The following is a 12,095-nucleotide window of genomic DNA, read 5'->3' as shown; positions in this document are numbered from 1 at the left end:
GGGGGACCACCGAATCACCGCGTCTGACAGAACGCTTCTCCAGAATCCGCCGTGGGCACATAAACTGCGTAGGATCAGAACTAACATGAACTTACTGACGCAGTAGCTGGAATGTGCTGTTTAAGCTGAGACACGTGAACCACGCGATGTATCTTGGCATCAGTCGGAAAATTAAGCTTGTAGGGTACCTGACCGACGCGCAGAATGATCTTGAACGATCCATAGAATCTGAAAGACAGTTTCTGACTGGACCTTGAAGCCACCGTCGACTGAACATACGGTTGGAGCAACACTGAATCGCCAACAGCAAACTCCCTTTCAGTCCTATGTTTGTCAGCTTGAGACTTAATGCGTTGCTGAGCCCTCTGCAACTGCTACTTGATCAATTGAGAGAAGAACTCCCGGTAGTAAGCCACCGCTCCAAATCAGGTATGTTGCAGAGCTGGAGATTGGATATTCCCAACTGACGAGGTGTATAGCCATAGAGCACCTCAAATGGTGATTTGCCCAAAGCTGAATGAATAGAAGTATTATACCAAAATTCAGCAACCGAGATCCATTTACTCCATTGGCGAGGGCAAGAACGGACAGTGCACTAACAGACAAAACTATTAACCTGGCGAAATCTAATTTATATATTGACACAAAGACAATTAATAATTCATAATTTTTTATGTAGTTAGACAAGGACAAAAAGGTAATATAACACAAAGACAATTAACAAATTATAAACAAATCACAAGAGAACAAATACAACGTGGCTATGGTGTCACACTAAATAAGGGTCTTAAATATCATATCAAATTGTCCGCGATCTTTTGATGAACCTATGATACTTTGCTGAATGGATTCATACAAAGTTAATTTGTAGGAGTATAGATGAAATGTCTACATTTTTTTTCACACCGGTAAACCGAATTTCATTACCGCAGCAGCTAAATTGCACAGTTCAGTTTGTGACCGTCTAACCACCCGACATAAACCAGACTTTCCGTTCGAACATATGAACGCACAGGGAACATATGCAAGAACACACTCTCCCAGAAAACATTACAAAAGCGCCATAGCTAAAAACCCACGAACAAAACAAAGAGCGTCATATTACAGGGGCACTAGCCCAAGACAACGATGCAACAAAGCACCCTCTGGAGCCTGCCCTAAGCAGCAAATGGAACCAACTGATTCTCCTCCTGCGGCTGAGACTTCAAATCTTGCTTGTGAAAGAAAAGCGCCGCCGTCTTGATCGCCTCCGCTCCTAGGGACACCTGATTCTTCAAATCCTCCTTCAGAAGCCCTGCCCAGTATGTAAGGAAGGAGCATATCATACAGACAATCTCAGTAGGAGATTTAATTTTTTTGTTATCAAAGCACACTGCATTTCTAGTGCGCCAAATAGCCCAACAAACAGCTGCTAAGCCAACAGCATGCATACTATGTCCCTGAGGCATGATGTTATTAACCCAAATCCAATACTGGTCCAAGCTACCAGGTCTACAGTCAGACCCCAAAGGGTAAGCTAACAGGCTCCACACATATTTAGCTGTAAGACAACCAAAAAACAGATGATGCCCATCTTCCTTTTCTGTGCAAAACGCACAAGAAGTGTTGCCTTTCCACTTATGTTTAGTTAGGTTATCTCTAGTAAGAATGGCGTTCTGTGAAACAAGCCACATGAAAATTCTGATTTTCAAAGGAATTTTGGCTTTCCAAATTTTCTTAAAGCTAAGACCAACATCATGTCTACTCAAGTAGTTGTAAGTGGATTTTACAGAGAAAACACCAGACTTCTCCCAATCCCACTTAGCTCTATCATTACTGTTGTTAGTACTGAAACAGTAGATAGTGTCATACAGCCTTCTCAATTGGTTCTGCAGGTCCTCATGTAACCATCTTCTAAAAGAAGGACGCCAGTTTTTCTTCTTCATATATTCCACCGAACAATCTTGTTCATCACTTATCTCATATAGACCTGGGAACTTGTCTGCCAAGGAGACAAGGCCACACCAGCGGTCATGCCAAAAACTGGTTGACTTGCCATCACCCACTATCATGGACCTACCCCTGGTGTAAACATTCCTCACCTTCAACATATCATTCCATACTGGTGAATTCTTTGGACTTTTCTTCAACAAGGAGACCATCCCCTTTTTAAGATACTTCCTTCTAATGATATCATGCCAAATACCACTCCCATTTTCAGCTTTCCACCACCATTTACACAATAAGCTGATATTCATTCTTCTTAGGTCTTTAATCCCTAAACCCCCTCTGTTCTTAGGCTTTGTGATTCTGGTCCATTTAACCAAATGGTATTTCCGTTTCAAATTTCCCCCTTGCCAGAATTATTTTTTTCTAGCAGAATCCATTTTATCAAGAGTTGAAACAGGAAGCCAGTACATGGACATGGCATAAACAGGGAGATTACTCAGGCAAGAGTTAATGAGCACAAGTCTACCTCCCAGACTTAAGGAACTACCTTTCCACCCATCCAGCCTTTTCATTAATTTTTCACAAATAGGCAACCAATCAGCCACATGAAGCTTGGAGCCAGACACAGGGACCCCAGGTATTTAATGGGCCAATTATCAATAGCACAATTGAACATGTTAGAGAATTCAAGGCTCTTTGAACTATCCTGACTCACCATAATAACTTCACTTTTTGAAAATTTGACTTTAAGCCCAGACATAGCTTCATAGAAATATAACAGCAGTTTTAGATGGGATGCCTGCTCCTTGTCATCTTGGATACACAAAATTGTATCATCGGCATATTGAAGGACAGCAACTCCATTTTCAATGTATTCAGGCACTAACCCTTTGATTAAGTTGTTCTTTTGGGCAAGAGAAATCATTTTGGCTAAGGTATCAGCAGCAATATTAAACAGAAAAGGGGACAAAGGATCACCCTGCCTGACACCTCTACCAGACTTGAAATAGCTCCCATTTATATTATTCACCTTAACACTAACCGTACCCGAACTCATGACCAGCTTGATCCAATCACACCACTTTTTACAGAAATCCCTCTGCTTGAGACAATCAAAAAGAAAGTCCCAGTTTAGCTTGTCATAAGCCTTTTCAAAATCAAGTTTGAGGATACAACAACAACAACAACAACAACAAAGCCTTTAAGTCCCAAACAAGTTGGGGTAGGCTAGAGTTGAAACCCATTAGAAGCAATCAAGGTTCAGGCACGTGAATAGCTGTCTTCCAAGCACTCCTATCTAAGGCTAAGTCTTTGGGTATATTCCATCCTTTCAAGTCTCCTTTTATTGCCTCTACCCAAGTCAACTTCGGTCTTCCTCTGCCTCTCTTCACGTTACTATCCTGACTTGGGATTCCACTACGCACCGGTGTATCTGGAGGTCTCCGTTGCACATGTCCAAACCATCTCAACCGGTGTTGGACAAGCTTTTCTTCAATTGGCGCTACCCCTAATCTCTCACGTATATCATCGTTCCGAACTCGATCCCTTCTTGTATGACCGCAAATCCAACGCAACATACGCATTTCCGCAACATATTGCCTCTACCCAAGTTTGAGGATGAGACCATCTTTTTTTTCTAACTCTAGTGTCGTGTAGAATTTCATGAAGTGCTAAAATCCCACCCATGATGTTTCTATTCTTCAGGAAGCCAGATTGGCTTCTATTAATAATCCTTACCATAACTTTGTCTAGTCTTAACATCAGAGCCTTTGTGAAAATTTTGTATATGACATTTAACAGACAAATAGGTCTGTACTGCTTGATGTTATTAGCCTCTTTAACTTTTGGAAGCAGAGTTATAATGCCATAATTAAACCTGCCAATGTCCAATTTCAGATTATGAAAGTTAGAAAAGAGAGCAACCATATCCTCCTTGACAATATCCCAACAATGTTGATAAAACTCAACAGGGAAGTGATTAGGTCCAGGAGCAGTGTTTTTTCCATGGAAAACACGGTTTCCTTGATTTCAGATTCAGAGAAAGCTTTTTCTAACTCAACATTTTCTTGCAAAGTAACCATCTCATAAGGGTCCCAGCACCCAGGCTCCATGTGGAGACCAGAAGGTGCAGAAGGACCAAACAGCTCCTTATAGAATTGAGTAGCATGGTCCACTAGGGCACCATCCCCTTCAATTGTTTGATCATTATGTTTCAAAGAGAAAATCGTGTTCTTCCTTTTTTTCCATTAGCCATTCTATGAAAGAAGGCAGTGTTGTTATCACCCTTCAAGAGCCACATGCTATTTGATCTCTTATACCAGTAACTCTCCTCCTCCATCAGCCTTAAGAGCTCAGTTTGAATAAAGGTTTTCCTATTCAGTTTATCTGCATCAAGAGCAGAACACGATTGATGAAATGTCTACATAACATTGATGAACCTCATTTTTAATCTTATGATATCTTAGAGATTGATAGGAAAACAATAAATGTAAATCTTAGCACACAAATTAACTTCAAATATCCATAAATGTGTTGGTATTCAACACTTACGAGACTCGTTTAATCATGATATATCAGTTCTGGTACACAAGTAATAATCTAGACTCTCATTTATTAGACCTCTATAGCTTTATTGTATTATTAAATATTTTTGAACAATGACATGTTCAATTAATAAGACTTTTGTTAAATTTTATTTTTACCGGTTCAAAGGTTTCCGGAAGGCAACCCTCTCCCATGGTCTCGCCAACTGGAAGATTAAGTCAGAAGCCCTCTGCCTAGTCTAGCACAAGGTGCCTCGGTGACGGTAGCAGAGGTATCTATCCTGGTCACACACATAAAAGTCTCTCTCTCTCCCCCCTTCCAAGATTGACAAGGGATTCTGCAGTAAGTGAGCCCCACCACATTTCTTAGCAAGTAATATTATTAGACAATTTAGCATCACATGATACTAGAGACCTGAAACTCTACTAGAACACAATTATTCTTCTCCTCCTTTGGCCACATTTCTTCCGGAATTCTCACATATACACTGCAGACAGTGGTCGAGGCACAGTCCAACCTGACGAGTACAGTTTGAATCATATTATCTTATTCACATTACACAGTGAAACTAAAAAAAAACAGCTTCAACAATTATCATGTGGTACTAACATAAAGTGGTGGATTTGTAAATGTATAAAGATAAAATTTGTATTACTTACTTTCGCATTTGCTACCAGCAGGCAGCGGCTTGTTGCAATCACTTGCAAGATGAACAAGCTTTACCGTGCTTATTGCAGTTTCGTCCAAGGAACTGAGCATGCAACATACACAGACCATGTCTACTACTCCGACAAGTTGACGACATAAGTTAGTAGGAGGGACATACTTGACAACATTTGTGATGGTTTTAAAGCATATATCAATTCACATGTGCTGTCGTGGGCGGCGTGGTGGCCGCGCTGTCGGTCGTCATAATCATGGGGCGCCGCTACGACCAGGCTCCCATGGCCTTCACCATCACGCGCCTGGTGGAGACCTTCAGAGGCATCTCCTGTGCCGTCCTGGCGGACCTTGTGTTCCAGCCAGGAGCGAGGCGACGGTGCAGGCCAGGGAGCAGCTCGCCCGGTGCATCGCCGCGACTATTGAAGAGGGTGCAGCAGGAGCTGGCCCTCCTGAGGAAGTACGCCGCGGAGGCCGGCAGCGAGCCCACCTACCTGTGGCTGCCGCCGTTCCAGGTGGCCTGCTACGACAAGATCCAGGGCAGCCTCAGCAGGATGGTGCAGCTGCTGCAGCTCTATCACCAGGCACGCCGGCACCAGCAGGTGGACGTGGACGATGACACCAACACCTTACCAAGACCATCCAGCAGCAGCCTCGCCTCCACATGCAAAGAGGCCAAGGGCCAGGTCGTCGATCTTGAGGCTGGGACTGCGGCTGGTGGCGTCGGCTGCAGCCACTGCTTCAAGGATGACGAGGTGCTGGGCCTGGGCTCCTTCCTAGCGCAGGCACGATCGGCAAAGCTGCTGCTGTTGAACGACAACGACGACGACGACGACGACGACGACGACGACGACAGCGTTCAGCAACCAGAGGAGAGATTGTTGCTAGTGTGCTGCCTGGGCCTCCATTGCCCTGTGCATGGGAGAGATCCTCAAGGTCAAGGAGGCCCAGCTGCTGGAGGCGCACATCCTAGACCTCAACAACCTGCAACTCACCACTCACTGATATAGAGTTTAGTTTAAATTGGTAGATCCATACACATGCATTCTTCTACAGAATACATAGTAAAATCTCACAAATACTCCTTTCAGCTCAAGGGACTATCTACGAGTTGAAAAACAGAGACAGGTTATCAAGCAACCAACGATCAGCCTGTTCGCTTATTGGTTTCAGCCAGAGCTTATCAGCCATGATACCGTGTTTTCCTCTCACAACAAACCAGCACCAGCCGGGCTTATCAGCCCAGAAACCAACCAGCGAACAGGCTGGATGCCACAAACTCTAGCAACTTGTGCGAGACCCGACTGACTTGTCCCCAGGCTAACAAAATAATCATGCAGTTGAACTGCACAGCGGCGACATCCAACATGAAATGTGACAGAATATCAGAACCATGCTGTATATATTCCATTACCATCTACAAGTTTGTAACTAAGAAGCAACCAAATCTACAATGGAACAAGAGTCAGCTTCCTCACAAAAACACCTCATCTCGCAATTGCTTCCATCCTCTCCATTTCATCACCCAACATGTTCACAATGCAAATTGACCTTCCAGATTAATACACCCGCTCATGATCCGATACATTATACTATGGTCAGCATCTATTCCTACAAAATGAGACACAGGAAGACATACTGGCCACTGCCCACCACGAATGCTGTGCCAGAATCATTTAGCTGGTTTCCATTGCTGCAGCATGGTACTTGTCCAAGTCTGCGTCCAGATCTTCAACAGAAACTTTCTCACCACGACCCTCAACCCTCCCTCTCCCCCGCCCCCGCCCAGGCCCACGCCCACCACGCCCACCAAATCCACCTCTGCTCTGAGGCCATCCTCCAGCACCACCTCTTCCAGGCCCACTGCAAAATTTCAATGCTGGTTTCTTACTCCAGATCTTTATAGAAGAGAAAAAAAACACACTAGGGTGCAAAGCATAATCAAAACTGTTGATTCACATGACAATGCAATCTTAGATTTAGCAATCACAGTAACTGAGGCTCGGTTCCGATTCCATCACAAATGACAGATTTCGCACACACTCCCAAACCACTCGTTTATCATGTGGAGGCAACATTTATGAGCATTAGTTTCCAGGAGATTGTCAAATGTGAACAAAAAGCTTTTAGTATCATGGGTCCTATATATACTTCTGTCACTAATCTGAGCATGTGACTTATATCTAGTTATTCCCCACATGACATAAAAGAGATGTAGCTTTTTGTTTGTTCCCCCGGGAGTCTTAATATGAGTCCCCAGATAAAAGACAAATAATCCCTGCTCTGCTTGCACTATCAACACACCTGTGTACTGTAGAAACCATGCTGCAGAGTTGAAATTCTAACAGAGCATGCATTTGTGGAATGATAGTGAAGCTAATGACTGAAAAGCAGCACAGTAGTCTTGGAAAGCAATGTTTTGCAGGTGCTATTTCATCAGGGGAGAAAAATACACTGCATATGGCAAAGAACGATGGTACTAACTGACCTTTTGAAAGGCAAATTGAAGTTTCCAGCTGGCGGATTGAAGGAGAACATAGCAGTTGGTGGCGGTGGCGCCTCAATGTTTGTCCCAATGATTTCAATCTTCATAGGTTTGCCATCAAGCTGCACATTGTTGTACCTCTTAACGGCAGCTAGAGCATCAGACCTTCTAGAGAAGACAACCTCTGCAGTTCCCTGCCAACGTTGAGCCACAGTAATTAATGAGCATTTGAGGCTGATGAGACAGAAAAGAGTAAAGAGGATGGGCATCAAAATTCAGAAGTAATCTACCTTTGATCTTCCACTCCTGTCATAGTTCATAGAGTAACGCTTGATATCACCAACATCAGAAAAGAGTTCCTGATCAGGAAAGGGAGGATGAGAATGGTGCCTGGGTAGGAATAGAAAGAAAAAAAAAAGAATGGTGCAGCATAGCAAAATAGGAGGGAAAAAATCAATACAGAAATTCGTTTGTTTCCTTGCCGTAATAAGCAACACCGTACTATCAACTGATGAATCAGATGTACCAGCACTGTTTATAGCAAGAGACGAAGAGTGACCTTGATGTCGTCGTTGGAGACGCCGTAGTCGAGGTTGGAGATGTAGAGCTTGGTGGGCTCGTCGAGGGCGGACACCATCGGCGGGCGGGGCTGGGCGGCCCTATATCCAGCATAATCCATAGGTCGCACAAGTGGCTACGATTCGGTTAATCAGTTCAAGTGATTAGGGTCGGTTCGCTCAACTTCAATCAATTAGGAGCAGCGGCATGGAGAGGGTGAGGAGGAAGGGATCTCCGACACTCACCTTGAAAGAGAAGGTTGCGCGGCGGAGGTAAGGTGCTGCGGCAGCGCGGGTGTTGAAGCGGCGTCGCGGCGCCGTGGGTGCGGGGACTCCGGCTCTGGAGGCCGAGCGTCTCCCGCCGGGGTGTTGGTGGGTGCTCCTGCTCTTGGAGATGAGGTCGTCGAGAGACATGTCGAGGGCGTCGGCCATGCTCTCTGTCTCTCTCTTCTCCGTCGGCGGCGGCGGCAGCAGTAGGAGGGAGGGAGGGAGGGAGATGAGCCGCGACGACAGACAACCTAGGAGTAGTTGCGTGCGTGGGCTGCTGCCTGATGTAAGTTGTTGGAATGGGCCCCATGGCTTCAGTTGGGCCTGGTCTTCTTTTTTCGGGAACCAGCCCAGCTACAGCTTCAGCGCCCCTTCCTGGCTTCCTCTTCTTCCCCGTTCCCCCCCATCGCGGCGGCCGATTGGAGACGGAGAGCAGAGGAGATTTCATTGACGGACGGAAGCAAAAGCGATCGACGATTCGATTCCATCTGATCCGCCATGAAGCCCTTCAAGCAAGAATTCAACTTCGGTCAGTAGCTCTCAGTCCACATCTAACTCTGCAGTTTACTCAATTGAGTAATTCGATGATGCATGCATGCTTGGGGTCGGGGTGCAGATGAGAGGCTCCAGGAATCCGCTGCCATGATCGCCAACTACCCCGCCAGGATCCCCGTATGTCGAGTCTCTCTATTCCCTTTCCTTTCTCCTCTCTCAGCTTGCTTGCCTCTGCCTTCCAAACCCTAGGCGGGCAGGGCCTGCGCCTGACTCAGCTTCTCTCCTTTTTGTTCGCGTCGCTAATCAATTATTGCTATTATTACTACTATACTACACTAGATGATACCTCGCATGTTTGAACAAATTAAAATGGGAAATGTTTTTGGATGAAATAAATTGCATGGCATATAATAAATTATAATACAATTAAAAATAATGGTATTATACCACATAATTATGCCAACCATCGTACATCAATGAGCAGAGTTCGTACACACTGGCTATATAACTAACATGTGCTTCTTATATTCAGCATAGTATAGTAGCCTACTTAGTCCAACTCTCGTTACATTTTTTTTACTTCACCGGGGAAAGAGAAACAGGACAGTGTAATAGGATAAAAAGAACCAATAGTAATCATCACTAAAAAAGGCTGCATGGACCCTGCAAAGAAAGACCTAACTGATTTTACAATAGATAGACATTGGTACTCAAGTAGCTCCCTATTGAGTTTGATACATGATCTTAGCAACTGAGAGAGAACACGCTAGAGAGGGAGAGAGAGAGAATGCTAGACCTCTGATGCCACAGCATGGCAGCGTGTGCGTCCACCGATCTTACGATTGAGTCTTACTGTAATAGAATGTAGATTAATTAATTACTAAGAAACTCATCAATAATCCACTACAAAAGAATAAAGACGTTGACAATAATGGCAGAGAGAGTGAACGTCAGGCGGTAAACCATAACATGCATGCATCAGTTAGCTATTGGATTAGAAGTGCATATAATGAGGAAAAATAATGGATGTCATGATTGCTTAGCACTTTACCTTGTAAATTTAGTGGATGAATTGGCAAAATGAAAAGTGAGGAGACGATTTGAATGAATCAGAATAGACAGCAGTGCTGGGAAGCAGAAGAAGATGAGGGCGGCATCGCTGCATTGGGCTGGAGAAGTGATCCTAGGTGATGACGTGGATCAACATGGTTACAAAGAAATAGAAGTATACCCTTAGTGGGTTCCATCTATATAGGTTACTTAGATAGATTACTACTCGTAGTCTTAGTTGATACTGCTCTGTCCTCTCCTTTTCCACATCCATTCATCCTCCTCTACACGTTAATCAACCATCATCATGTGTATGTGGATATTGATTTACAGAACCAAACAGCACAGCTGATTTTAGGATACAGAGAATTCCTTTGTTGCTCACGCAATTCCTAGCCTTTCGGATTTTGGAATTCTAAAAGAAATCCATGTCTTTCTCATGCTGGGGCCTGGGGGTTCCTTCAGGGTTTCATCTTATTTTGTTTATAATTGTGCTGGTCTATTCAGGGTTTCAGTTATGTCCACCATACTCCTGCAAATCAATTTTCTGATGCTCAAGGGTTCTTACATTCATTCATGAGTGTCTTGTAACGTTGTAATTTCTAATCTAAAATCATTGATAAGTTTTGGGTACTCAGAACAACCGAACTGAAATTGATCATATATATCAACCTAAATTATCACCTACATTTTTCTCTGCATTCCCCTTTTGCCCTTAATCTCTGTTTGGCATCTCTTGCTTGATGAACATGGGAGTCCTGAATTAGTAGCTTCTATTTGCAGGTCGTTGTTGAAAGGTTTTCAAGGAGTAATTTACCACAAATGGAGAAGAGAAAGTAAGTTGTTACTCCCTTTTGCCCATTATACATTATTACTTGATATGGATTGTGTGTTTCATTGGCATTGATTCCACGCTGCTCGTAACTGAAGTGTAACAGTATCCTCATTGACCATTCTCTTTGATTGAAGATTGAAATGTAGCAATACAAATTTATTTTTGGTGCAGGTACCTGGTTCCCTGTGACATGCCGGTTGGGCAGTTTGTTTTCATACTACGCTCCAGGCTGCACCTATCTCCAGGAACAGCTCTCTTTGTGTTTGTAAACAACACTTTGCCCCAAACAGGTGAGATTGTTGTTCATCAATATAATATGCTGTCTGTCCTTTGATAACTCTCTGATCCCTGCTGAAGCTTTAGACATTTTGTCCATTGGTTGTAGGCTTGTATTAGGTAGGATCGTTGTTGTAAAAGGTATTAGGAGCTAGAACTTTAAGATGCAGAAGGTCGAAACTAGACATTTCGCATAAGTAGAAATGGGTTGAGCTGAATTGATAAGTGATGATGCAATTTTTTCCCACAGCTAGCCTGATGGGAAGCGTTTATGACTCGTACAAGGACAAGGACGGCTTCCTTTACATGTGCTACAGCAGCGAGAAGACATTTGGCTGAGCTGACGAGCTCTAGAAATTTTCTTTGCTTTGCAGCCAGGTAGCCCATGCTGCATGTGTAAATGTGTTGTCTTTAGTCTGTGTATAAACATTGTGCATGTTGTTAACTCTGTACATATTCATATTGTGCTACTCTGTATTTATGTACGTACTAAAAGAAGTACGTCTACCGTTATCATTCTGGTGTGACCTGTGAGAGGCAGGACACGTGAACAATGATGTGTAGCTCTAGACAACTAGAAGTATAATTAAACTTATCCTTCTCGGCTTAGGCTGAACTTCTCGGCTTAGCTCTAGACAGTGATGTGTAACATCTAAGCTGTGTGTGTCCTGCACTGTGTAGCGTGTACACCAATATAATATAATATAATATAATACAATATAATATAATATAATATAATATAATATAATATAATATAATATAATGTAATATAATATAATATAATGTAATGTAATGTAATGTAATGTAATGTAATGTAACTTAACTTAATGTAATGTAATGCCACCGTTGGCCATTGCCATTGCCAACACAGACAATGAAAATGGAATCGGCGAGGCGACCCATGTTGGATATGTTGCAGTTGCAGCCTGCTCAATCAAACCAAACACCCTGTTTTGCTTGTATTCCTTTAATAATTCTTCTTCTAATAATGTATTAA

At 43.4% G+C, this 12,095-nt stretch overlaps 2 protein-coding genes across 3 annotated transcripts; one reads left to right on the top strand and one right to left on the bottom strand.

Annotated features, from left to right (window-relative positions):
• Positions 1-890: 890 nt before the first annotated feature.
• Positions 891-8,677, bottom strand: LOC136504794 (THO complex subunit 4A-like). 2 transcript variants are annotated; one of them, XM_066499796.1, is made up of 5 exons: positions 8,422-8,677; positions 8,178-8,312; positions 7,909-7,977; positions 7,622-7,812; positions 891-1,294 (listed from the first exon to the last, which is right to left on the bottom strand). In XM_066499796.1, the coding sequence occupies exons 1-5, from the start codon at positions 8,605-8,607 to the stop codon at positions 1,102-1,104; spliced, it is 774 nt and encodes a 257-aa protein (XP_066355893.1). In that variant the 5' UTR covers positions 8,608-8,677; the 3' UTR covers positions 891-1,101. The 2 variants fall into 2 exon arrangements, with proteins under 2 accessions (XP_066355893.1, XP_066355894.1); XM_066499797.1 differs by lacking the exon at positions 891-1,294 and adding an exon at positions 6,524-6,996.
• A 124-nt stretch (positions 8,678-8,801) lies between these two features.
• Positions 8,802-11,732, top strand: LOC136504795 (autophagy-related protein 8D-like). Its single transcript, XM_066499798.1, has 5 exons — positions 8,802-8,971; positions 9,059-9,114; positions 10,771-10,823; positions 10,994-11,112; positions 11,349-11,732. Exons 1-5 carry the CDS (start codon positions 8,941-8,943, stop codon positions 11,435-11,437), a joined length of 348 nt encoding a protein of 115 aa, XP_066355895.1. The 5' UTR covers positions 8,802-8,940; the 3' UTR covers positions 11,438-11,732.
• Positions 11,733-12,095: the final 363 nt, after the last annotated feature.

This window comes from Miscanthus floridulus, chromosome 14 (assembly GCF_019320115.1).
Source record: "Miscanthus floridulus cultivar M001 chromosome 14, ASM1932011v1, whole genome shotgun sequence".
NCBI classification, from domain to species: Eukaryota; Viridiplantae; Streptophyta; class Magnoliopsida; order Poales; family Poaceae; genus Miscanthus; species Miscanthus floridulus.
Note: the sequence above shows the minus strand (reverse complement) of the source record. Positions and strands in the feature narration are given on the sequence as shown.

Coding starts and splice junctions, on each gene's coding strand:
- LOC136504794 (XM_066499796.1), bottom strand. CDS start 8,607: ATGGCCGACGCCCTCGACATGTCTCTCGACGACCTCATCTCCAAGAGC. Junction 8,313..8,421: donor GCGCAACCTTCTCTTTCAAG/GTGAGTGTCGGA, acceptor ACCGAATCGTAG/CCACTTGTGCGACCTATGGA. Junction 7,978..8,177: donor TCTCCAACGACGACATCAAG/GTCACTCTTCGT, acceptor TTTCCTGATCAG/GAACTCTTTTCTGATGTTGG.
- LOC136504795 (XM_066499798.1), top strand. CDS start 8,941: ATGAAGCCCTTCAAGCAAGAATTCAACTTCG. Junction 9,115..10,770: donor ACTACCCCGCCAGGATCCCC/GTATGTCGAGTC, acceptor TTCTATTTGCAG/GTCGTTGTTGAAAGGTTTTC. Junction 10,824..10,993: donor CCACAAATGGAGAAGAGAAA/GTAAGTTGTTAC, acceptor TTTTTGGTGCAG/GTACCTGGTTCCCTGTGACA.